We start from the raw sequence: 26,340 nt of genomic DNA, 5'->3' as shown, positions 1-26,340 counted from the left end.
TCCACAGCTTCACGACAAACAAGTGTTGCCCTGAGGCGTGACGGTAGCACTTAACAGGCTTTTCTTCCTTTTCTAAAGAACAGATATGGCACTTATCCTAGTGAAACTGCAAGAATGGGGGAGTCAGAGTGCACAAGAGTGTGTAGTGACCCAGACCACAGTCACGCTGTGGACAAGTTGTAAAGCTTTAAGTGGAGTCAGCACTTCTCAACGTTTTAACCGGTTAAGTAACTTGATTTTCTGTGTTGTTTCACCTAAACCTGATCCATAAGTGAACATATGCCATTAAAAATACAGTGGATGTATTAACATAATTATTTGAAATAAATTATATGATATATTATATTAGGCTATATTATATGAAAAAAAAATGAAATAATGAAATTACTAACTGAAGTATTACATTTCTTTTGTTTTCCGAAAAAAGAAAGAAAGTTATACAGATTAAGAATGTCATGAAGATTAGAAAATGATGACATAATTTTCATTTTTGAGTGAACAATGGGCCTTATCAGTCAATATATAATATTTAACTATAATTTATTAATGTATAATCTAGATAGACAGACAGACAGACAGACAGACAGATAGACAGACAGAGATGGATGGATGGATAGATAGATAGATAGACAGATAGATAGATAATTCTATTATAAACATTAACTAAAATATTAACATAATTAGGCCTTTATATAAAGTTATTTAGTAATGTTATTGATAAAAAATTTAACCTTTTTAAATTGCTGAATGGATTGAGAATTTGGGGTCCCTGGGTCTGCCTCTGCATCGGTAAGACATTAAAAATAGTAGGCCTACACTCACTTGACCCTTTAGCGGACGACCACTTTTTTGGTTGTGCCTCGGCTCTGCTCCTTTGCGCGGATGAATGTGTACTGTACAAGTGGATCTTACCAGAGCAGATGCACAAATAACGTTTGGTTTTTACAAACGGCGATTCTCCATTATTTTCCTCATTGTGACAACAAACCTTCAGCTTTACACACTCTGCGTACGGAAGTGATGCACGGGTGAATGACACACGTGCAATTTCCCGCGAAATCCGTCCCGGCAGCTCTAAAATGCCTTTATAGGTAGGCTAGAAATTGTTTTTTTTTTTTGGTAACGGCTTAGATTCTTTGCAATCTTTCATTGATATGTTATCCTTAAGCAACAGGCCTATCTGTTAGTATAACACATTACTAATGAAAGTGTTAATTAATCACCCCCTGCCGGTGCACCGGGCAAACGCAGTCTCATAATGGTGTGCTTTGCATAAGTTTATTTTGTCAAGCGCCCTCTCACGCGTTTGCCCATATGTTCCCCACTCCCTCGTGCACGCGCGGGTCTGATGTAGTTTAAATGACACGCGTGTTTTATTGCACTGGCTGCATACTGTCATTCATCACCACAGCCACTTGTGTAATCAGTGAATCGCTCGCTGTGTGTGAGTGCGTTCAGCACTAAGGTGAGAAGCAGAGGGAGGGAGGGGTTTAAACTTGCCCGATGCGCTGGGAGCCGAATGACTGTCATCTCTCTCTCTCTCTCTCTCTCTCTCTCTCTCTCTCTCTCTCTCTCTCTCTCTCTCTCTCTCTCTCTCTCTCTCGGGTTTATATGTGGATTTCTCCTGCTCCACAGCAGATCTTTGCGCTCGGACTGGAGGTGTCGTTCAGGAGCCCCGGCTCTCTCTTCCACCGGACAGGACACCCGTGAGCACGAGCATGGCAGACTCCTACTAAAGCCATCACGGAGAGATACGCGTATATACCGACTATGGCTGTGGACGGTAAGCTCGCTGCGTGTTATTTTTTACTACGTTCAGTAAACCAGTTCAATTATTATTTGATTCATACTGCAGCCACATGCAAACTATGATCCGTTTATTTACAGGGTGGCGTTACAGTATACAGACCCTATTTATGACTTTTGATGTTTACTGTATTATTCTAGACTATACAGGACTGAAGACTAATATTTTTGTGTACTATAACCCAATAACTACTATAAATGAACTCTTTACATTACACTGTTTACACAACTTTACAGTAGCCTACTATTTACTAATGTCCTGTACTGAAGTATAGGACTAAAACTTTAAAGTATATAACATCATATTTTAATATAGGCAAATTGCAGAAGTTTTAACTTGGATTTCGTCATCAATAGTTAAATTAAGAGTTGTTTTTACTGTGTACTTTAGACTATAATGTTTTACTGTAGCTATTTATGATTACACTTTATTTTAAGGTGTCCATGTTACAGTGTAATTATACATTTAAGTACTGAGTAATAATAAATAGTACATGTAGCCTATAGGGTTAGGGTTTGGTTTAGGGTTACTTACATGCAATTATGCATAATTTATAGTTATAACTACAGTAACTACATGTAACGTGTAAAAAGCCGTATTTACTATGGTAAATGCTTACTGTGTATTCTACTACAGGGTATTATAATATCCTATATACACTACTCTACTATATAACCTTTTTTTTTTTTTGCTGCACCCTGTGATGCTGTTTATATTTTTTTCTGAATGCCATGTGCAAGTTTAGGTCAGAAAGTTGGTAATTGGTGCAGGTGTTTTTTTATTTTTATTTTCCAGATGTATTTGTGCCCATCATGTTGACAATGACATTGCGCTCAGAATCGCTGAAGGGAATGTCAGATAGAGTTCACGGGTTCACAGCTGGACATAAACATAAAGTCTACCTGACAACTTGCATGATAAATGAAAACATTCACACACATGCTCACAGTGACCGTAAGGGCTTTTATGTAATCGTAAGAAATATATGTTTGCCCCAGGCAATTTTCCATAATCATACAGCAGCTCCTGTATATCTGCAGCGCTCGGCGTGGTGCTGAAACGGACAGCAAGACCTTGCCTCACTTTAACCTGCACTTCTTCGTATTAATGTCCCTTTCCTAATTCCCTCTCCCGCCACACGTGTGATTCGGTCACTTAAAAGTACAGTTTGTGCCCAAAATAGGATGTTCTGTACGTAGAAACAAATTGCATAATCATAAAGCCACCCTCAAGGAAAGTTGGATCATTGTTTATTCAAACGTGTTGTTTTTTTCATCCAATTAAAATGGCTCGTTTTAATCCGTGTTGTATTCAGTGCGCGGGACATTATTTAAGAACGTTTTTCTCAGCAACCCTAAGAGAAAGTGATGTGCGAGCGAGTACACAAGCGGTTTATATACAGTAGAGGCAGCTTATATTTGCATCCGAGGCGTTAGATTAGACCGAATTACACTTGAGAGAACCGATTGTTTGCTTTAATATCTTCTATCGCACAGATATTGCCGTGCATCATTCTCCTGTCACACAGTACAGTTATTACTTGGCAAGGTTTCATTTCATACAGGCTGTAATAAAACTGTTTCCAGAATAGCACTGGTTTCTGATTCCCGTAAAGCATGTTTGTGTCACTGCTCATATAAAGCTTCATTAGATCTGGAGAGGCACAGATGTTGGGTTAACCCCCTCTCGCCCTGTTTCACACACCCTACAGCTCTCAACCAATCCCAGCATGCAGCAGGAGGACTGGGCTGTTTTCCTGCTACCTAAGGGAGCACCAATGCATTAAGTGCATGGACAAATGCGTGTCACTCATCCATGCATACAGAAGGATTAGAAATGCTAGACCCACAAGCCTCACTCGCGGTTTCTAACCACACGCACAAGTCTGGAAAAAAATAGAAAGGGAGCGCGTGAAAGAGCAGGAGCGATAAAAAGTAATTTCTGGTTCTGTTTCGCTCGGATTGACATGCGGTGGTTGAAGGGAGTGTGTATTTTGTCTCGATGTGTGTTTGGCTGTTATCAGCAGAAGCGATTCCATGCTTGACCAGTCTGTCAACACCATTGACTGTTTTATTCCTTCTTTCTATTCTTTTCCCTCTAATTGCTGAGAGATGAGCGGCTTTTCTTTCGCATTTCATCATAGTTTTCACTTGGTCCATCAGTTTATAAAGCACGTAAAAACTTATAATGCACTTATAATGGAAGTCTGTGGGGCAATGCAGTCTGGAGGGTTTAAAGCAACACTAAGGAAGATTTTTTGTACCTTAAGGCGAGACCCGGCAGGCAAAAACATTGTTTTTTTTCACTGGTCAATTTTGAGATTTTGGGCTATTTGTCTTCTTTCAGACTTGTAAAATACACATTTAGGTCTTTATTTTACTACACTTTGTCTGTTTGCGTGTGTAGATTTCGCCTAAATTCAACAAAAGTTGACGTGCTAAATCAACACGCTGATCCGCGATCGCTGTCTGCACCCTGTCATCACACACACCGTTGGGAAGCTCTCTCTCTCCTGTACATTGTTGTCGGATCCAAATATGGTCATTTCCTTTTTATCAGCAACCAATCGTGAAAGTACAATGGGCATTTAACTCTAAAACCGAAATCTCATTGCCTGATGTCAATTTCTGACAACGTGATTCGTTCAGATGCATCACGTGACGTCCTAAGACAAATATTGTCCTATCCTAACAAACCATTCATCAATGGAAAGCTTATTTATTCAGCTTTCAGATTATGTATAAATCTCAATAAATAAATAAAAAGTTACCCATAAGACTGGTTCTGTGGTCCAGGGTGGGTCACATATTTCGGCCCTCAAAAAACCATTTAGTCTTTTTTTATGTTTGTGTGGAACAAATTCCACACAAATCACACAAGTTTGTGAGTGTGTGCAGTGTATGTTGTAGAACGAAACGTCAAAGTATCAGGTTGTTCACCACAGACCTTATTTTACTCGTACATTGAAAAACCCCATTATAAAACCCAATAATAAAATCTCAAAGGAACCAGCGGCCGAATTAGACTTCCAGGTTTTGACGTCATCCCTGCACCACTTTATTGCTCCATAGACTTTGCTTGGAAGTGAAATACACACTTCTAACTGAAACAAAAGGTCACGATGACTGTCTGCGGTAATCGGCCGTATGTCACAGATGCTGTTGATAGAGCGTAATTAGGATTGAACCCCAGAACATTCCTTCAACAATGGTCCCAGATCTGTTCTTTACGAGCTTTTGTCCTAAAGCCTCTTGATCTTGTTTGTACTCACAGTGCATTGTGGGTCAGATTAAACGAATCTCGCCCAAACCACATGACCGAAGTTACGTCCCTGTGAACCGATTCTCACATGAGCGCATGAATAAAAGAAGAAAAGGTGGTGAAGTGAAAGGAAGCTACTGTTTTCTTTAGCCACATAAACACGGTCTTTATTAGCCTTCTCTCACATGTTGGTTAAGGAGGGGCTCTTAACAGCTATTTGGTGTCCTGCCCAAAAGTTGCCTTTGGAGAGCTTTTGAAATGTGATCCTGGCTCAAATGGTGTGGTGTGTGTGTGTGTGTGTTTAGGCCAGCATCCTTGTGTCCTCGCAGGCATTATCTCCACCTTAAACCATCCATCCATCCGTCCCTTTATCCCCCCTATTCTTTTGTATCATATCTTTCAAGCAGACAAAGGGTTTTGCTAAAATGGATTTTGTGTGTGTGTGTGTATGTGCACATCTATGAGGGTGCATTATGTTTTTATGCTGCTATGTGTATGTTTGGGTTTTAATTCTCGTTCCGTTGGCCTGTTGTTGGTCTTAATACCCTCTTACTGTGTCATCGCAGTTCACACAGCATCTACGCTGACATCAGGGGAAGAGAAAGTAAAAAAAAAAGGAAAAGATTTGCCTGCTTTTTTGGTTGTTGGAGTGATCCATTTATAAGATCTTAAATGAAAAGACTTCACTGTCAGTGCATCAGCATAGATAGGTTTACTGTTTGTATTGCATATTTGCACAGCTGTTGTGGGTGGATATTTTTGTCTCTGACTTTGATAAGATTAGACAATTCGCCATCAGGTACGTTCACACGTCAAAAATATGAAAGGGATGTGCACAGGAGTGAAGGAATTTCTGTCAGAATTTGGGACCAGAACCTCAAATAATAATACTTTAAGAATGAAACTGCGAATATATATTTTTTTACTGGATAATTATGATTTGTTCCAAATTCGAACTGTATTTCTAGCAATCCTATACAAATTTCCCATCTGGGTGGTTGCTAGGGTGTTGCCAGGGAGTTGCTAGGCTGTTGCTTACTGGGATAAAGAAGCCTTCCAAGTCTCTATTACAGTATTTTGTGGCCCTTCCTTTTTGTTTCAACCATCTGATTGCTTAGAAAAGTAATACCACACCCAACAATGTTAGCATAACAAGACACTTTTGGTTAGGTTTGTTCCAATCCCTAGTGCAAAATATAATGCTTAAAAGACACTGTTTATAAACATGAAAAGATCCAGTGTGCAGATTCATTTAAATCAACAATGCCCGGTACACATTGTATGATTTTGGCCTGTCCCAGACGAAATATGACTAATCGTGGTGATTTCTGTGGTTGTGGTTCATAAACTGTGTTCCTACGTCGTACAGTGAGAGAGGTTCAGAGACGCCGTTGTCATGTCAAATATATCCTGCGATCATTTTCTGACTGTGTCAGAAGTTTAGCATGATCATCTCACAGTGTGTTTTCTCTTACGACCTACGTTTACTGACTAGCCAATACAAATGCAACATGAAATACGGATTGCGCATTGATCAATCCGACATGGCTTTAAAACTTAAAACTATTTACCTCAAGCTCCATGCGCAAAATTGCCATGCCAAGTTTGGCCTCTTTTCTCTAGCAAGGATCGCGCTCATATTCTCCTCTTTTTTCAGCGCACATTAAAACCACAACTGCCAAAGTGTGAATCATGTTGCTTTATTTGTTTACCACTAGCGCATGATGATGACGTTTTGCGTCGTAGCCTGCGATTCAATAGCTGTCATCATCGCACAGTCTACATACATGTCGTAACCAAGTTTATTAGATCCATGTCGTACAGTGTGATTTGCAATATTATTATAGGCTTGCTGAAATGATTACACAGTCTGTAGCATAAGACTGTATAGATCCTAGAAAATCACATGCTTCATCCATATGCTGCCTTATTATGGATCAGTGCTACTCTTCTGAGATTCCCTATGAATAATAGTGGGATTGAGGGGGATGGGGAGGAAAAGCAAGGGGGAGGTGTCTAATAAACATTCACTCGTCAATCCCCCCGGCCTTTAAACAGATTGATCAAGCGTTAAAACCCGGGAGGGATCAATTTGGCTTAAATCAACAAGCATCTTCGAGAAAATGGACAGAGAGAAAGGAGAGAAGAGAGACGGCTGAAGAATGGAGAAGAGAGGTCCATTTCATTTGCTGGGAGAACTGATGGCTGGGTCGACCCGTGAGCTGCGGATAATTGCGCCCCCCCCCCCCCCCCCCATCATCCCAACTGTTCTCATCTTCGCTCTCCGCTCCCGCCCAGTGGTACCTAATTTCTTCAGTACTGTGGTCACTTTTTTTTTTTTTTTTTTTTTTTTTTTTTTTTAAATGGCCGGTCTGTCAGCTCCTCTCATCCCGTTGTATTAGCAAGTGCACGGGCCCGTGTCCAATATCTCTCCGTTAATTAGCGCTCCGCGCAGGAAAGAAATGCACGATTGAGAAAGATAAAGGATGAACGAGGATGAAGTTGAAGAAAGAGACGGAGAGAAAAGATAATAGAAACCGCTGAGGGACTTGTGCTAATTCGAGATAATGCAGTTGGTTTGAATTTGATGGAAATTGATGGTCTCGTGCACTATATTCGTTTGTGGTTGGTTTTCAAAAGCATCTTATTGGTAAATAAAAAAATGAATATTAATATATTAAAATAATCTAAACTAAACTAAACCTCACTTCACTTAATAAACCAGTCCTCTATTCTGTAATTCTGGACGGTTTGGGACTGTTCCTCGTGTGTGATAGAGCTTTCTGATTGGCCAATGGCCTCGCTGAAGGCACCAGGAAGAGACGGTGCAGCTCCTGGTGGCAAAAAGCAATTACACCATTTGATTGCACTGATTTTTACATCTGTATTATCAGTCTCATCCAGCTCTACTCCAGGGTGCTCTCTTCTCATCTCTGTTTCTGTGTGTGATGAACAGCTCTCCACATCCCACCCTGTCCCTCAGAAACCCCCTCACGGGCCACATCTCAACTCTAACTCTGTCTCTGTGCCTTTCTTTCACAGCAGGGTTCTCTCTCTGACCCGTTTTGACTGTTCGGCCATGAACACAAACTCTTCCTTCAGCTGGAAGCGCTGCAGATGTGGATATTATACAATTAGGTTTACAACACAGTTTATTAGATTTGATTAGATACATTTTTTATGGTTGGTGTTAGCACAGTACAGTTGTGATACCAGAAGATAATACCATGGTACTTTACTGTAACATATACCACAATAGAGAGCAGAAAAACTTGTTCTTGTGTCCTCTAGAGCAGCGGTTCCCAAAAGGGGGGTCGCGGCCCACAAGGGGGCCTCAGCGAGCTCTGTGGGGGGTCGCGACATATTTTGAAAAGTTTTGAGCAATGAGCATTAAACAAAAGTCCTTAACTTTTTTCTGTTCAAAATGTACAAAATGTATATAATGAGCGAGTTCATCATGAATCCATTTTCCAATCCGTGTTTTTGTCTTATCCTGAATCACTATGGTACACCTATAATAAGTGTTTACACTGGGACTATTTTGGTTCGGATCGCTGCGGAGTAGCCCAGGACCTGCGTGACTCGTCATAGACGTACACAGAGAGAAGTAGTTCCGGCTACAATGTTCTTCCGAAAGACGCATTATTCTGTTATAAACGCAAGTTTATTATCGCTCGCTATAGCGCCAAAAGCCTCAAAATAAAGCCTCACAAATAACATACAAGTTAGGCCCCAGACAGCAGTCATTTAGCAATAGCCTTTTGTTTTTTTTACCTACCCACCAGTGTGAATATTTTTGTTACATTTCAAATAGTGCCAATTTATAGGGTACTCCTAGGCTTACGTTTTTAAATTACAAAGGGCCTACTGGTGTTTTTGTTGTTGTATTTTCAATATTATAGGCTATTATTTGTGCATAAACATATCTGGTTATAGTAAACATACCGTTTGTTTGAAAACAACATATTTTGTCATCCTTGCTGCAAGCTTACAAGAGCGACACTATCATTCAATGTGAAGGGGGCCCTAAAATATTTTGTTGGGAAAAAGGGGGTCTCAGACAAAAAAAGGTTGGGAACCACTGCACTAGAGGAATTTGATTCTTTCTTCGAGGGCTTGTGAAAAATAAGGGCATTTAATTGTATTTAATGTACACTTGTTGTGTACTTTAAATCCAAGTAGTTGGAGATAATGTTAATAAAATAAAAGATCACTTACTTCTTAACACATTTAAATACACTTTTAAAAAGAGCACTTTGTAATATTGTCAAATTAAAAAGTACAGTTTAAATCACGTTTTAACAATCTTTTGTTGTGATTTAAAGTACACTTATTTTGATGTGTTGACTGACATATTGATTATAATTTTGACTGTAGTGTGTTATTCGATATTACGTTTTAAGTTAACATATTTTAAATGTACTAAATTGTACACACACACACACACACACACACACACACACACACACACACACACACACACACACACACACACACACATTTCAAATATATTTAAATAGCTACATGACATACACGATTCAATAAATGACAAATAAAGTGTATTTTAGGTTGTCAGTGCATTTGGCCGTACACTTTATCTATATTTTAACAGCCAATATGATATTTTGATCAAAAAAGTGCTCTGACAGTAAGTTTAGCTAATTGCATTTAATATAATTTTAAACAATAATACATTTTCATTGAATTGCAATTAACATTCAACAATAAGTGTAACATTCAGTTGACATGTTAGTTTATTCTTTTAAAGTAAATTATTTCCATAATAAGCTGTATAAGTTTGCTACTTCTTTTTCTCAAGGGTACAGGGCTGATCTACACAGCTGTAAAGATGCTTCATCAGGGTGATTTAGGGTAGAGGTCTTACTGGCCCTGAGCAGTATACACCCCATCAGCCTATATATACATGATCTAAAGAGAGGTTTCCGCAGTGATAGACCAGAGAATAACCATTTTTGTTTCCCCAAAGAACCTTTCAGTGAACATTTCTTTAAAGAAACACTTTTTTTTTCTTAGTGCGAAAAACATTTGAATAATCTAAAGAACTTTTTTCCACTATAAAGAATCTTTTGTGCAATGGAAAAGTTTCATGGATGTTAAAGGTTCTTTACAGATGCCAATAAAGAAGAGTGTAGAGACCTTCTGATGCATGTTGCAACGTTTGCAAATGCCATGAATAATATGCAAAGTGGATCGCAGACTTCATGTCCTTGATTAAGATGCTTAACTCCAGGTTATTCCAGAGAGACCCTCCCTCTTTTAATTAAGGTGATTAGAATGGAAGTGTCAGCTAATTGACATTAATAAGCAGTTCATTTAAAAAAAAAAGATTTGCAATATCAACAACATTGTCATTGGTGCCATTGTTAGGGGTCACATGAGTTTTTTTAATGAGGGTCCGGCGGGTGTTGAGTTCATTTTTGCGCTTGAATGTTAAGTGATGGATTTGAGGTAATAGTTATAAATGCATGTTTTTTGGTTTATTCAGGGATGCTCAATATTTTTCTGACTTCAATAAAAACCAATGAATTTAGATGTTACCATTTTTTCAGTGTCTTTTATAAAATAATGACATTAATCAAATAACTGAGATTATAGGAGTTCAACTGACATAAACGTTCAAGGGATATACACATGGAAATTATACCAATTATACTTTTAAATAGTTTTTCGGTGTGGCTGATTTATAGCTTTTTCACTTATTTTAATATAGGGTTAAATGTCTGCCTATGTCAATAATAAGGTTGCATCTTTCCTGCATGTGTCTTTCTCTCTCTGGGTCTGAGGAGGAACACTCCACTTTTTTTTTTTTGAAATAGCCTCATTTTCCAACTCTCATTTTCCAAAACTCCAACAAGTTTTACCGTTTTCAAATCCATTCAGCCGATCTCCGGATCTGGTGGTAGCACTTTTAGCATATAGCTTAGCATAGATCATTGACTCTGATTAGACCGTTAGCATCTCTCTAAACATTTTTTTTAGTTTTTAGATTTTTTTCCTGTTTAAAACTTGACTCTTCTGTAGTTACATCGTGTACTAAGACCAACGGAAAATGAAAAGTTGCGATTAGGAATTAGGACTAGGATCTACACTCTCATTCCTGCGTAATAATCAAGGATCTGCTGCCGTACCAGCAGCGCAATGATATTACGCAGCGCCTGAAAATAGTCCCCAGCTCGGTAACTTCCAACATGACCGGCACTAAGTTTGTAATATCATTGCGCCTGCGGGTACGGCAGCAGTTCCTTGATTATTACGCAGGAATGAGAGTATAGTTCCTAGCCATATTGGCCTAGAAAATCGCAACTTTTCATTTTCTGTCGGTCTTAGTACACAATGTAACTACAAGAAGAGTCAAGTTTTAAATAGGAAAAATATCTAAAGAGGCAGTGTAGAGAAAATAAATCTCTGATAGCTGAGGCACTCCTTGTGAAAAATATCTAATCAGATTCAATGATCTATGCTAAGCTATGCTAAAAGTGCAACCGCCAGACCCGGAGATCGGTTGAATGGATTCGAAAACGATAAAACTGTTTGACTGTTTTCAACTCTAGGGGAGTTGGAAAATGAGCCTATTTCCAAAAAAAGTGGAGTGTTCCTTTAAATCAGATGGACTACTGCTCTCATTTCATGTTTTCCTTACTTACACTCCCATAATTGCTAGGCATCAGTTATGTTTCCTAGAGGTCATGCATTATCTCTGTGACTCTAATCTCTGCGCTGTGACACATCGGTTCCCTTTCGTTGTCACTTCGAGTTACGTCGAAATGACGACGAATGGGGTTCGCTTAGAAGCCTATCCTCTTCGAATATTAATAAAACGAGCCAATGGCAAGCAAATGCCATGGGTCTGCTGAATTTGCATAGCGTAACTCCGCCCCACTGTGTGGGTATATAAGGAAGTGAGCCGGCAACATGCAGATATGTTTTCGCTTTCGGAGCCAAGAGCATTCTTCACTCCACAAGCCATTCTGAGATCATCTCTCTTCACTCTTCGAGACGAGCTACTCTTCAGAAGTGTTGGTGTGACGGCGAATTCCAGCGAGCTTCATATTGCCTGCCGATCTGCGCAGTGGTCTGCCAGTCGTGTGTCTCTCCCTGGGCGCTTCAACACTGCTGTTTGAGTTTTATCTCTCTAAAAGAGCTACACGCGGCGCGTCTTTTTAAAGACGGTTCGCCCGTGTGTTTCTGGGTGCGATACACAGATTAAATCAGCTGATGGGCACGGACGCTGTCTGATGTGTTTGGGCAAACGCACAGACAGCGTTCGTGGATGCGTCATGTTCTCATTGCGGGGACATGACCATCGCAATGTAACGATCGAGACTCGATGACCTCCTCGAGAGAGAGTCCCCTCATCCACACCCCGATCTATTCTCTCCGCAAGAGGGAATACTTCGGCTGGTGGCCAGGGTGATCAGAGGCTGCTGTGTGGAACCAACCCGACGATCTATCCTCGGTCCACACGCTCCTCTTCACATTGCAACCCGTGTGGTATCCGGATGAGATCGCTGACCAGTCCCGGCCAGAGGTCGCGGGCTGGTCCAGCATTTCATTCGATGCCCCGGCAGATGAAATCTTGTCTATCGCCGCATCACAAGGTGGGCGTGAGTACGCTGGAGAAGACTCGGCTGTGCTGCCTCCTCCGGGTGTGCCAGCATTGCCCGAGTCTGAACCAGAACTCTGCCATGCTTCCCCGGGCAGTCGCGAGCATTTGGGCTTGTGTGGAACCCTCCGCCATGTCCCAAGTGCTTAAAGCTGATGATCGGTTTTTGGGGACGCACCGGCACACGTCGGCCCGCCCCCAATTCCTTTCTTCCTGGACGTGCATGAAGAGGTCATGAGATTACTCAGCGGCCTCTTCCGCCTTCTCTGCCCTCGATGAGGTCGCGGCCAGTGGGTACACTGGGGTTCCCCCTATGGAGTGTTCTGTGGCAACACAACTGTGTCCCCACAGCGCCTCCACTGGCGTGGCGGCCCTAAGCACCCACCCACCCCAAAGCATGTAGGTTTTTGTCTACTCCGGTGGCAGAGATCTATAGAGCTGCGGGGCTGGCTGCCACCTCACTGCATGCTATGCCCATCCTTCAGGTCTACCAGGCCAGGGGTGCTCATTGCTAATGCACGAGGGTAGGGCTGGTCCAGGGCTCTTGCAAGAGCTGCGTGCCGCCACCGACCTCGCTCTACGGGCGACGAAGGTGACCACACGCTCCCTGGGTCAGGTGATGTCCACATATGTGGTCCAGAGACAAAAACTGGCTTAGTCTGGTTGATATGGGCGAGGCTGAGCGAAGCCGCTTCCTCAACTCCCCATATCCCAGACTGGCCTCCTCGGCGGCGCAGTCGAGGACTCTGCCCAGAGTTCTCGGCTGCCCAGAGCGGACTGAGGCTCTGATCCCGCGGCCAGCTGCTCAGCCGCCGGCTCAGCTGCCTCATTCCGCTCGCCGCCGAGGGCGCCCTCCTGCGACACTCCCTGCCGGCCCTAGCAGCACCCTTCACCCAGGCCGTGCCGTGGAGGTAGTCGCAGGAAGGCGCCCCAGCCCGTACCAGCCCCGCAGCAATGCGGTGCTCCCGTTACGGGCAGCTCAGAGATGGGTTGCAGTTCTTTCTAGGAGGTGGTTGCAGGGCCACTCCTTCCCCCGGTGGAGGGCCGGGGGAAAACCTCTTTTTCCAAAGAACTGTCTCTCCCATCTCTGAGCACACAGAGTTCTCGGACGACAGTGCGCGCCACCCTCGGGTCCCGCCACTCTCGCCCTCCTCTGTCACAGAGTTCTCGGATGACAGTGCGCACGCTCACGGGCCTCGCCACTCTCGTCCCCCTCTGTCGCCAGACCCCTGCCAGAGCACGCCCCTGTGGAACGCTGGTCCTTCCCTGGCCTCCTCTGGCAGGACGCGGCTAATGACCGTGCCCCCACACCGGGCCGCTATGCCACCCACGTCTGGGCCGGTCATTCCGCTTCGCTGCACCCCCGGGGGGACGTCTGTCGTTCGCATGACCCCGCTGGCACAGTCCGTGGGAGCCTGGTTAGAGCTTCCCCCCTGTCCCGCTGGCTTGCGCGAACCATCAGGCTCGGCTATGCGATTCAGTTCGCACGGTCTCCTCCCCGCTTCAGGGGAGTCCGCCTTACTATGGTCGGTGGCTATGCCCCTGTCATGAGAGCGGAGGTCGCCACCCTGCTGGCGAAGGGTGCGATCGAGACTGTCCCTCCAGCCGCAATGAGGTCCGGCTTCTACAGCCCTACTTCATTGTCCCCAGGATATCCGGTGGGTTACGGCCAATCCTGGATCTGCGCGTCTTGAACCGTTCCCTTCACAGGCTTCCGTTCAAGAGGCTCATGGCCAAGCGCATTTTCGAATGTGTGCAGCCACAGGATTGGTTTGCAGCGATCGACCTGAAGGACGCCTACTTCATGTCTCCATTTTTCTCGACACAGACCGTTCTTGCGGTTTGCTTTCGAGGGGCAGGCATACCAGTACGCAGTTCTCCCATTCGGGTTGGCCCTGTCTCCTCGCGTCTTCACGAAGGTCGTCGAGGCAGCCCTTGTGCCGCTACGGCAGCACGGGGTTCGCATCCTGAATTATCCCGATGACTGGCTAATCCTAGCTCACTCTCGGACCAGGGTTGCGAACACAGGGACCTAGTGCTCCGGCACCTAGCCCGTCTGGGCCTTCGGGTCAACTGGGAGAAGAGCAAACTTTGCCCCGTGCAGAGGATCTCTTTTCTCGGTAGGAAATTCGACTCGGTCGCCATGTGCGCGCAGCTTACGAGCGCGCGCGCGCAGTCACTGCTGACTTGCCTGAGACAATCTGAGGGCAAGAGTGCGGTTCCACTGAAACTTTTTCAGAGGCTCCTGGGGCATATGGCATCTGCAGCCGCGGCAACGCCGCTCGGATTGCTTCATATGAGACCGCTTCAGCACTGGCTTTGCGATCGAGTCCCGAGGTGGGCATGGCGTCAGGGCACGTTCCGAGTACCAGTTACTCCGACCTGCCATCAGACCTTATCCCCGTGGACGAATCTCAGCTTTCTCGGGCCGGAGTGCCCTTAGAACGAGTTTCCAGGCATGTTGTTGTCTCAACGGATGTCTCCTCCACGGGCTGGGCCGCCATGTGCAATGGACATGCTGCCGCGGGCTCCTGGACAGGTCCCCACCGCCTATGGCATGTCAATTGCCTCGAGTTGCTGGCAGTACGTCTCGCTCTGCACCGCTTCCGGGCGCTGCTCAAGAACCAGCACGTACTAGTCCCATCAGACAATACCGCGACAGTAGCGTACATCAACCGACAAGGTGGTCTACGCTCCCGCCGTATGTCGCAACTCGCCCGCCACCTCCTCATATGGAGTCAGAAGCATCTGAGGTCGCTTCAAGCCATTTATATTCCGGGAGACCTGAACTGTGCAGCCGACGAGCTCTCACGGCTTCAGCCTCTTCCGAGAGAATGGAGACTCCATCCCCAGGCGGTCCAGCTGATTGGGATCAGTTCGGGGACGCACAGGTAGACCTGTTTGCCTCCCACGACTCGTCCCACTGCGCCCAGTTTTACTCCCTGACCGAGGGCACGCTCGGCACGGACGCTCTGGCGCACAGCTGGCCCCGGGGCCTCCGCAAGTATGCGTTCCCCCAGTGAGCCTTCTTGCACAGACCTGTGCAAGATCAGGGAGGACGAGGAGCAGGTCATATTGGTTGCGCCGCACTGGCCCACCCGAACCTGGTTCTCAGAACTTGTACTCCTCGCGACAGCACCTCCCTGGCCAATTCCTCTGAGGAAGGACCTCCTTTCTCAGGGACGGGGCACCCTTTGGCACCCTCGTCCCGATCTTTGGAACCTCCACGTGTGGCTCCTGGACGGGACGAGGCAGGTTTGAGTACCCTACCACCAGCGGTGGTGGCTACCATCACTTCCGCTAGAGCGTCGTCCACTAGACATGCCTACGCGTTGAAGTGGAACCTCTTCGTCTTTGGTGCTCTTCTCACTCAGAAGACCCCAGATCATGCCCGATCAGTGTCGTGCTTTCCTTCCTGCAGGATGGGTTGGAGCGAAGGCTGTCTCCCTCCAACCTGAAAGTATATGTTGCCGCTATCGCCGCACATCACGATGCAGTTGATGGTAAGTCCGTGGGAAAGCACGACCTGGTCATCAGGTTCCTGAGAGGAGCGAGGAGAACACAGCCTCCTCGCCCTCCTCTCGTTCCCTCTTGGGACCTCTCAGTGGTACTAAATGCCCTGCAGAGTGCTCCCTTTGAGCCTCTGCAATCAGTGGAGCTTAAGTTCCTGTCAGTTAAGACAGGGCTCCTGGTTGCTTTGGCCTCCATAAAGAGGGTAGGGGACCTGCACGCATTTTCTGTAGACGAAGCGTGCCCGGAATTCGGGCCGGCCTTTTCTCACGTGATCCTGAGACCCCGGCCTGAATATGTGCCCAAGGTTCCCACCACTCCCTTCCGGGACCAGGTGGTGAACCTGCAAGCGCTGCCCCTGGAGGAGGCAGACCCAGCCTTGGCATTGCTCTGTCCAGTACGCGCACTCCGTGCTTACTTAGACAGAACGCAGTGTTTCAGGACCTCAGACCAGCTCTTTGTCTGTTATGGTGGGAAGCTGAAGGGAAAGGCTCTCTCCAAGCAAAGGTTGTCTCACTGGATAGTGGACGCCATTGCTTTGGCTTACAACAGCAGCAAGGTCGACCGTGCCCCCTTGGTGTGACGGCCCACTCCACCCGGAGTGTGGCCTCCTCTTGGGCTCTAGCGCATGGCGCCTCGCTAACAGACATCTGCAGAGCTGCAGGCTGGGCGACACCCTACACATTCGCCAGATTATAGCTATAATCTCCGAGTGGAGCCAGTGTCCTCCCGTGTACTCGCTTCAACCAGCCGGTGCTAGGACCCGCTCAGGTGTCTTCGCTTGCTCGCCATTCCACTCCACGGACTGGATACGTGCGATATTTCCTCAGGTGAGCCTGATAAGCCCTGAGTTCCTCCAGCGCTGTTGACGTCAACGCCAGAGTTATGCCTCCGGCAGCTTTCGCGTTGGCTAGGTGCCACCATGTGCATGGTTCCCCCTCTGGGCGACCCCCACGTGTGTATTCCACTGTAAGCCTCTCTCGAGCATGTGTCTTTCCCTTGGCAAGCCAGTCTGCCACCCCTGGGGTTGAAATACTCCACCCTACGGGCTGGACACCCCAGTGTTTTCCGTATGCACCCCCCTCCGGGTCATATGTTATTCTTAAGTCCCCCCTTCGGGCGGGCACTGATTGCATATTCCACTGAGATATGCTCCCAGTGTACCTTGGTATTCCTGTGTTAAGTAGGAGTCCTTCGTCCGTGCTAGTCACGACAGGGAGCTCAGACTTACGCAGGGCACTGGAAGACAGCCGAGGTGGCGTGATTGGACTGGTAACCCCATTCGTCGTCATTTCGACGTAACTCGAAGTGACAACGAAAGGGAACGTCTCGGTTACGGATGTAACCCTCGTTCCCTGAGTAGGGAACGGAGACGTTACGTCTTCCTGCCACTTCCGCTGTACCGCTGGAACAGCCGAGTTCAGCCTTGGCTCCTTCAGCGAAGAAACATATCTGCATGTTGCCGGCTCACTTCCTTATATACCCACACAGTGGGGCGGAGTTACGCTATGCAAATTCAGCAGACCCATGGCATTTGCTTGCCATTGGCTCGTTTTATTAATATTCGAAGAGGATAGGCTTCTAAGCGAACCCCATTCGTCGTCATTTCGACGTAACGTCTCCGTTCCCTACTCAGGGAACGAGGGTTACATCCGTAACCGAGACGTTCTCTCTCCTGCTTGAGTGAGTGTGTGTGTTTGTGAGGTCCTAGTGTATCACTGACCTTTTAACATGTCTGTTCTCATAATCCATTCTGAAAGAGTCCAGAACACCTTATCTGTGATAAGAGGATTTGATGTTTACTGGCATGAGTGTGTGTGTGTGAGAGAGAGTGAGAGAGGAAAGCGAGAAATACACTCTGTCGGGCGATCTCAGAGTAAACAGTCCTCTTGGTTTTTGAACTCAAGCTGAAGATTCAAAGTCACCCTCAGGATTTGCCCTCGCTGGCTCGAGGCTTCATTGAATTATATAATTCCCCTCTGGACCAAAAATAAAGACTTTTAAAAATTAAATACATTAAAGACATCAGCCAATGCTCCTTTCTAAGTTAGCAAACCCTGATAGATTGAACCCTGTGAACCATTGCATCTTAAATTTCCAGTCTGTGTGTCAGTCCAAATCTGTCTGTCATACATCAAACTAATCTTTCATGTGTGAAATATGATGTGGAAATATGAACTGTTAAGGTGTCTTCCTTTAGAAATGTGAGTGGAAAATCAAATTACATGCTGGAAATGTGTTGGGTGCTATTTGACATTGTGAGATGTCTGTTTATATACAGTATAATTCAATATGACAGACGCTATGAAAATTACCTTGAGAATTGAATAGTGTTTTGAGTGAGATCTTTTTTTTTGTATAGAATATGTTTCAGAAATACTATTTTACCATTTTTTCAAAGCAGAATCAAGCATCTCCATGTAACACACAGCAGAAGTGGTGTTTGGCTCCTGAATGATTCAAGTAAAGGATTCAATCTCTCACTCATAAAGACATGCACTTGTTTGTTCCTGAATTAATTTCTTGAGTAAATGTTTCAATGACTCATAGTCATCCTAAATGAGTCAATGTGTTTGAACAAGCAGATTGAGTCACTAAAAAAGACACTGGCTGCATCCAAATCGCATGCGTCCCTAATATATAGTAGGCGGAGAACAGTATATGACAAAAGAAGTACGTTTGGCATTCACAGTACTCATAAAAGAGTAGGCAAAAATTACCCGGATGACCTTTCTGGTGGGTTTCTGAAGTGTGCATACAATGAACACTTTACTATCCAATGAGGCCACGGGAGAGATTTATGAATGACAGTGAAGTTGGTCACATGGTAATGACAACATGGCGAATGTAAACGTCTGGATTCCATTCATACTACACACATTCATACTATAAATAATCGAATGTACTTTTTTTAGCGAGTTTGAAGCAATTACTTGTTCAAAATAAGTAATTCTAAATAAAATAATTCAAAATAAGTACCTACTCAAGTGAGTATGCGATTTCGGACGCAACCAATCATTTGTTTGGTTAGAAATTTCTCATGCTCAAAGTCATGTGCTGCTTAGGGACTTTTCTTTTTTTTATTTAAGGGGCTACCGGAGGAGTTCTGAGATCTATAGTCAAAATAGACTTGACCCTCCCTTCGCCAGCAATACATTTTTCTATGTCCCTCCAAAATGATTGTGAAAAAAGGCATGACCTTCCCCGATAATTTGATTACTTCTGTACTGGTTTGCACTTGGCAAAGATGTTCAGATATCTCTATGCCTAGTAGACCTACACCAAATGTTCATTAAAAAGGGTCCTGTACAGTGCGACATATATCTACGAAAAGATTGGTCTGTGCGATGAATAAAAGTGCCACTGTAGCATGCGTGCGATACAGTTTTGTAAACTCCGTTACTTGTGTTTGTTTTCAGACATGATAACAGTCGTTTTATACTTGTGCTTATGCGATATCATGATTTTTGATCGTGGATAAATTAATGTCTCCACGATCTGCTTTTGAAGAAATATGATAGTATTACAGCGCATATTCTACCAGCTGCAGTTCTGGCGCCTCGAGTCCCAATACTGTAAATCTCAACGTACATTCACATCACATGTTAATGCAGCGGTAGAGTTACACTCACAGGACACTTCACTTATTCACAATCACAAAAGTTCATTATTTGCTCGTGCTTTAAGACTGCTGCTGTTACGCCCGTACCAAAGAAAGATGATGCTCCTGTGGATGATTTTAACCATTTTCGTCCCATCTCTAATCTTCCCTGTTTAGCTAAAATACTTGAGCGTGTTGTTGCCTCTCAACTCTGTAATCATCTTACAACCAATAACCTTTTTGAACCCCTTCAGTCAGGTTTTCGTAAATTTCATAGCACTGAAACGCCATTGGTCAAAGTTACCAATGACTTGTTGATGGCCTCTGATTCTGGAGCCACCTCACTTCTCATTCTTCTTGACCTTAGAGCTGCCTTCGATACTGTGGATCATGATCTCTTACTTACCTGTCTGGAAAGTGTTTTTAGTGTGTCCGGGACAGTTTTAGACTGGTTTAAATCCTATTTTACTGACCGTTCCATTTTATTTCGATGTGTGGCTTTAGGTCTGACACTTGCTCGGTGCTCACTGGTGTTCCTCAGGGATCAGTTCTAGGCCCTCTAACTCTTCAATAGTTATCTATCTTCACTTGGGCATCTGCTGCGATCGCTTGGCCTTAATTATCACTTTTATGATGACGATACCCAAATCTACATCCATTCTAAATCTGGTGAAGACATTGATGCTTGTTTTCTTTCTGGCTGTATTTCTGAGATTAAAGCATGGATGAACAATATTTTCTTTGCCTGAACAGCTGGAAAACTGAGGTTATGCTTATAGGTTCCCGTCATCAAATTCGCAAAGCGACTCCACTGTCCCTGTTTGTTGATGGCTCTGTTTTGGAGACACATAGCAAGATGAGGAACCTTGGTGTAATTTTTGACACTAGCCTCACTTTTGATTTTTTTTGTCCAGAGTACTGTGAATGCATCCTTTTTCCACCTCAGAAATATAGCCAGACTACGCCCAATGCTAAACTTATCTGTCGCTGAAAAGCTGATTAATTCACTTGTGGTCTCACGGCTGGATTCCTGTAATGCAGTTTTAACTGGAGTCTCCAAAACCACAATTAATAAATTGCAATATATTCAGAATTCTGCTGCCCGGATCCTGACGGGAACTAGGAAATTTGACCATATTACTCCAGTACTGAAGTCTTTACACTGGCTCCCGGTCAGGTTCCGTGTTGATTTTAAGATCATGATGTTGACATACAAGGCATTACACGGCTTAGCTCCGCAATACTTATCTGGTTTATTAATCATTTATGCTCCAAATCGCCGACTGCGCTCCTCACAGTGTAATCTGTTAACTATTCCACAAACGCACCTAAAATCTATGGGTGACAGGGCTTTTTCTGTTTATGCTCCTACACTTTCGAACTCTCTCCCCCCTGAACTCAGGGAAGCACAGACTTTTGGCATTTTTATAGCTCTTCCCAAAATAATTTTTTTTAAACTTGCATTTTACCCTCGGGTCTATTTTCCTCAGGTGGTCCATTCCATAAATACCGAACGGACCCTAAAGCGGTTGAGTCTGCATGGATCTGCACTTCAAATTTCCACCCGAAATAGTAAACCATTAGGGTACCTTTGAGATAATCATTACAATATATTACGTATTCTGTTTTATGACAATTATGATTTGGAACACACCAGTTCTAATTTCGATTGCTATTTAGAAGAGATAGTGTGCAAATAGGAATGCTGGAGTCACTTTCGTTCCTGAATGAATCGATGTGTTTAAACGAATCGTGTGATTTAATTGACTCATAAAGACACGTCACCACCTTCTGGCTTTACAATGTAACTTGCAAAAAAATCCCCACCACTAATTGACAAGACTAACAAACAGTCTGGCTGGAACAAACACAGACAAGCTACTAAAATAAAAGTGTGATATATATATATATTAGGGCTGTCAAAAGATTAATCGTGATTAATCACATCCAAAATAAAAGTTTGTGTTTACATAATATATGTGTGTATACTGTGTAGAATTATTATGTATAAATACACACACATTCATGGATATATTTAAGGAATAATTGCATTTATATACTGTATATACATTTATATAATTTATATTATATATAAATATTTTATATATAAATATAACCAATTTTTCTTAAATATATACATGATTGTGTGTGTTTTTATATATATATATAAATAATTATACACAGTGCACACACATAGCGATTCATCTTTTGACAGCCCTAATATATATGTATATATATATATATATAACGTGGCAAATATTTGTATCAGTATCAATTGCATTAGCTTTCCAGGTGGACTAGTGCATCCTGAATCCTGAAAGTTGCATTTTTACATTAAAATGCAAAAAGATTCAAATGATTGACTTTAGTTGCAAGCTGAAATTGCAATTATTGGGCTGCGTTTTAAATATTAAATAAGCACCCATTTCGAGCAGTTAATTTTAGCAAGATTATTCTTCCACAGATCCTTGTCAAGTTCTAGTCCGAGCTCTACAAAAATGACATGCGATTATTTAAAAGAGTCTCCTCTGATTAGAAAGAGAAATGGAAACATTAACATGAAGCTCTGTTGTGTCTCATTGATTAAAGGAGGAACAGGAAACGACCACCTGACATTAATATTACTTATTATACAACACCAAAGCACTGATTATGGACACATAAATTCGTATTTCACACTTAAGGCTATAGTTCACACAAATAAAGTCAATTCTGTCATCATTTTATCACCCTCATGTTGTTCCAAACTTGTATGTCTTCAGTACTGACTATGTATAACATTTGCCAGTTGCAACTTTAATTTTTGCCTTGAGAAATGTCAATGGCAGACAGACGGAGAGAGCTTTGAAGAGTTCAGAAGATGCAGTAGAAACGGTGAATGCATAGTGCAGTTTTATTCTCTTCTCTGTTCTGCGTGTAAACGGCCAGTCTGGACAGCACACAATGCAGACGGGTAATTGGCATAGCTGTCAGGGAGAGTCTGATAACATGGCAATTAAAGCAAAAGAATACAGTGAATGGAGAACGTAAAGCAGCAATCAGAAACAGAGAGAGAGAGAGAGAGAGAGAGAGAGAGAGAGAGAGAGAGAGAGAGAGAGAGAGAGAGAGATTACACGTGGGTCCTTTGAGGAGTTAGGTGAGTTCATAAAGATATAACCTTTCTACTCTCTATGAGACTGTCTGTGTGGATGAGACGAGAGAGAGAAATGTTCTCTGTGGAGAGTAATTGCTATTGTTCATTCTTGGATTTGAACAAACCACTAACTCGCCCCGCACCGTTTGTGTGGACGTGAAGGATATTGTCAATGATTTGATTGTCTTTAAAGGGCATATTGCAGGTTTTTTTTTTTTTTTTTAATTAATATATAACCTTGTATGAAAATACCATATGAAAAGTAAATGCACGATTAAAAATTGTTTTGCCAGACATAAGGGCACAAATTCAGTGGAAAACGTGACCGTTTCCTTGACCGTGTTGAAAAAACGCTTTTTTTTTCACCACCGCGTCATATTACGTCACATGGGGGAGTCGTTTGCCGGGCGCTGCGTTCGCTCAGTGCAGAATAGGCTGGTATTATGTTGAAGTGGTCGTGATTCAGTGTGTTTTCGGTGGTTATTGTATTTCAATTAATAATTATCGTGATAAATGACTGTGAATTATGGCCTGTCAGGACATCGAGTCCACAGGTTTCCGAACAAGAAAAAGGATGGTGCTTTCTTCCGTGTTTGTGTGCGTTTTGTGCAGGCCCGTTTCATACTCCGTGTGCAGTGCGTATGCAGTACGGGAGCAGCACGCGCTATAGTGCTTTCACATATGCTGCGTGCGTTTGCAGTGCGCAACTGATCCGCGGCTGTACCACAAACACATTTACTCACACTATTTGTATTTCAAATTGTATTTCAAAGTTATCAGCTACTTTTATTTAACAAAAAAAAGTTGTCAGCATTGCGATTCTCTTTGTACACATATACACTCTTTAATAGGTGTATTCACTTTTAAACACAATTTAAACAACGTGTTATTCAATGCATTACTTCTATATATATTATATAATATGTTGCTTAAGCAAGTGGTTACATATTTAACCTTACTTGTATATTAAAATAGCAGACATTTTAAATTAAAACTTAAAATTGACAAAAATGGCAGACTCATACCTTTTTCTTTTGCATAATTTAAATCCTTATACAATAAATCTTGCATGTCACAAAGAACTTGCTTTTCCACCTCCACCACGAATGAGTGTCGTTCCTTATGATCTTGTTGAAATAATTATGAAGTAAAAAGATACTGTGAAAAATAGTAGTATTTAATTAAATGCATTTATGGTGAGATTACTACATTCAATTTAATTAAGTGCATTTATGATTACATTACTACATTTTCATGTGAATTTGTGTTCATTTTGACCACGAAACATGCGCTGTCACTTTAATTCAGCGCGTGCAGCACAGCAAAAATAGACTCGGTGCGGAAACGATCTCTGCACTGCTGTATACGCACCGCAACTGGAACGGATCGCCGGACTGCATCTGCGTGCAGTGTGAAAGCTCTAACCTGTTAACATGGGTACGGAAAAAAATACGCACCGCAAACGCACTGCAAACGGAGTATGTGTGAAACGGGCGTTACGCTGTAACTGTAATAATTTGATCATAGCTACTCATAATTAGCCTACAGTTAATGTGTTCTACATTTACTAAATTACAGGATCAGGAAATTAAAAACGTTTTAAACGAGAATATAAATATATATTATTGCTGCATGTTGTTCTATTTAAACATGAATATGTACTGTGTTGCCCTTTTTATTTATTTTGTTTATCGTCACATTCAACCTTCATGTCATGCGAATTTATTAAATGTAAATGAACATCTGAATATGTAGTTGTAGCCTATATGAATTCATAAGTAAATCATATTATATAGTTTTATTTTTTAATATAAAGAAGTTAAACAGGGTGTAATTATAAGTTTGTTATAGTTATGTAGGCTAGTTATAATTAATTTTGACTATGTAATTGTAAAGCAGAATGTTTAACTTTTTGGTGCTACAGCCAGCCTTATTTATAGCAGAGGATACTCGTTTTAATGTAGTGGCATGTGCTAACAATAATTATTATATCAAATATTAATTTCCAAAAAGGTCCTTTAGCTAGCCCTCTCCCGGTTCTTATTTTTTTTTCAGTCTTAAAATATGCATTTATAATCAGTATTTATACATTTGTATTCTAATTTAAAATATTTGTGTATTATATCTTAGCAACAGATATACCGTGATAGCTTTTCTTCTGTCAACAACTCGAACTAAAACAAAGAATCACAATGATTAAAATTAATTTAATACTGTTGTAATGTCTGTAACAATGTCAAAGTTAAAGTTTGGTTTTAAAATCAAAATTACTTAGCCTACCCATTTTTTATTTTGTGACAGAAACTACGTATCAGTAGCGCACTGCAAACGCAGCATAGGCTATGTAAAAGCACTATAGCGCGTGCTGCTCCAGTACCGCACACGCACTGCATACGGAGTATGTGTGGCCTTCGCTTCTGCGTCTGCTTTGAAAAACGCGGTAGTGTGTAGCGTTCACTATAGACTGCATGATTATAATCCCGGCGATGTGATGAGTTAACGTTACGTTATATGATGACGGCGATATGTGCACACTGTCCCGGCTCCTTCATCGGGTCGCCCGGTCCGCCGTCAGCATGTGGGTCGGCCACCGGTGGGAAACATGACGGTCACGGATCCGTCAGAGATCACTTATTGTACATTTGTTTTACAAAATATGCCTTGTCTTAATTTAATTCATTAACGTATCCTCCATAAACTTGTAATGTCTTGCAAGTCTGACTGCAGCCGACACTTATTATTATTATTATAAAATAATATATTATGTTCATTTTCAATCTGTACTCCGAATTTTAATGTTTGTGTTGGTTGCTTCTACATATAAAGTTTTTATACAGTAAGAATGTTGTGATTGTGATTATTTTTTTTATTCATTATCACCAAATGGGGCCATTCAAAACCTTTATAATGTCCCTCTTTCTCTGGAAACTGTCTCCTAATGGCTGACATACACATGCAGGTAAGGGTCTAAATACTAGCTTTGCTATTGCCTGACACATAATTACAATATTGTGATCTGAGCATAGTGTTATACATATCGTCGGCTAACGTGAATACATCTATAAGCTAGTAACACTGTTCTCTCATCGAGACCCCTGCCCTGTTCTCCTCACACCACAGCTCAATGCGTCTCCTCTGACCGTTGTTTTGTCTAATCCTGGCCTGTCTACTCTCTTGGCTTCATATCAGGCTCATAATTATATGGCTGAGGTCTGTCATACGAGTAAACATTTAGGCTACAATTTCCTCAGCGTCCGAACTGTCATTGCGATCCATTGCTTTCCTATTGTTTACTTTGACCGCTCTCCCCCATGCTACGTCACTTCCGGTTTGGCGGTTTTCAAATGCGGAAGTAAAATTTTCTCACAAAAACGACTCCAGAAGCCTAAATAGCGTTTTATAAG

At 42.8% G+C, this 26,340-nt stretch overlaps 1 protein-coding gene across 4 annotated transcripts in view; it reads left to right on the top strand.

Moving 5' to 3' along the window:
• The window catches only part of samd10b (sterile alpha motif domain containing 10b), a 103,214-nt gene that overhangs the window by 12,221 nt on the left and 64,653 nt on the right, over positions 1-26,340 (top strand). The window contains exons 1-2 of one of the 4 annotated variants that reach the window (XM_079588012.1): positions 972-1,091; positions 1,636-1,783. In XM_079588012.1, the coding sequence (XP_079444138.1) occupies positions 1,771-1,783 (13 nt within the window). In that variant the 5' untranslated portion in view covers positions 972-1,091; positions 1,636-1,770. Of the gene's footprint in view, positions 1-971; positions 1,092-1,332; positions 1,466-1,635; positions 1,784-26,340 lie in introns of those variants that run through there. The other 3 variants (XM_079588015.1, XM_079588014.1, XM_079588013.1) reach the window with 3 other exon arrangements.

Source organism: Phoxinus phoxinus (assembly GCF_949152265.1).
Source record: "Phoxinus phoxinus genome assembly, chromosome: 18".
Taxonomy (NCBI): domain Eukaryota; kingdom Metazoa; phylum Chordata; class Actinopteri; order Cypriniformes; family Leuciscidae; genus Phoxinus; species Phoxinus phoxinus.
Note: the sequence above shows the minus strand (reverse complement) of the source record. Positions and strands in the feature narration are given on the sequence as shown.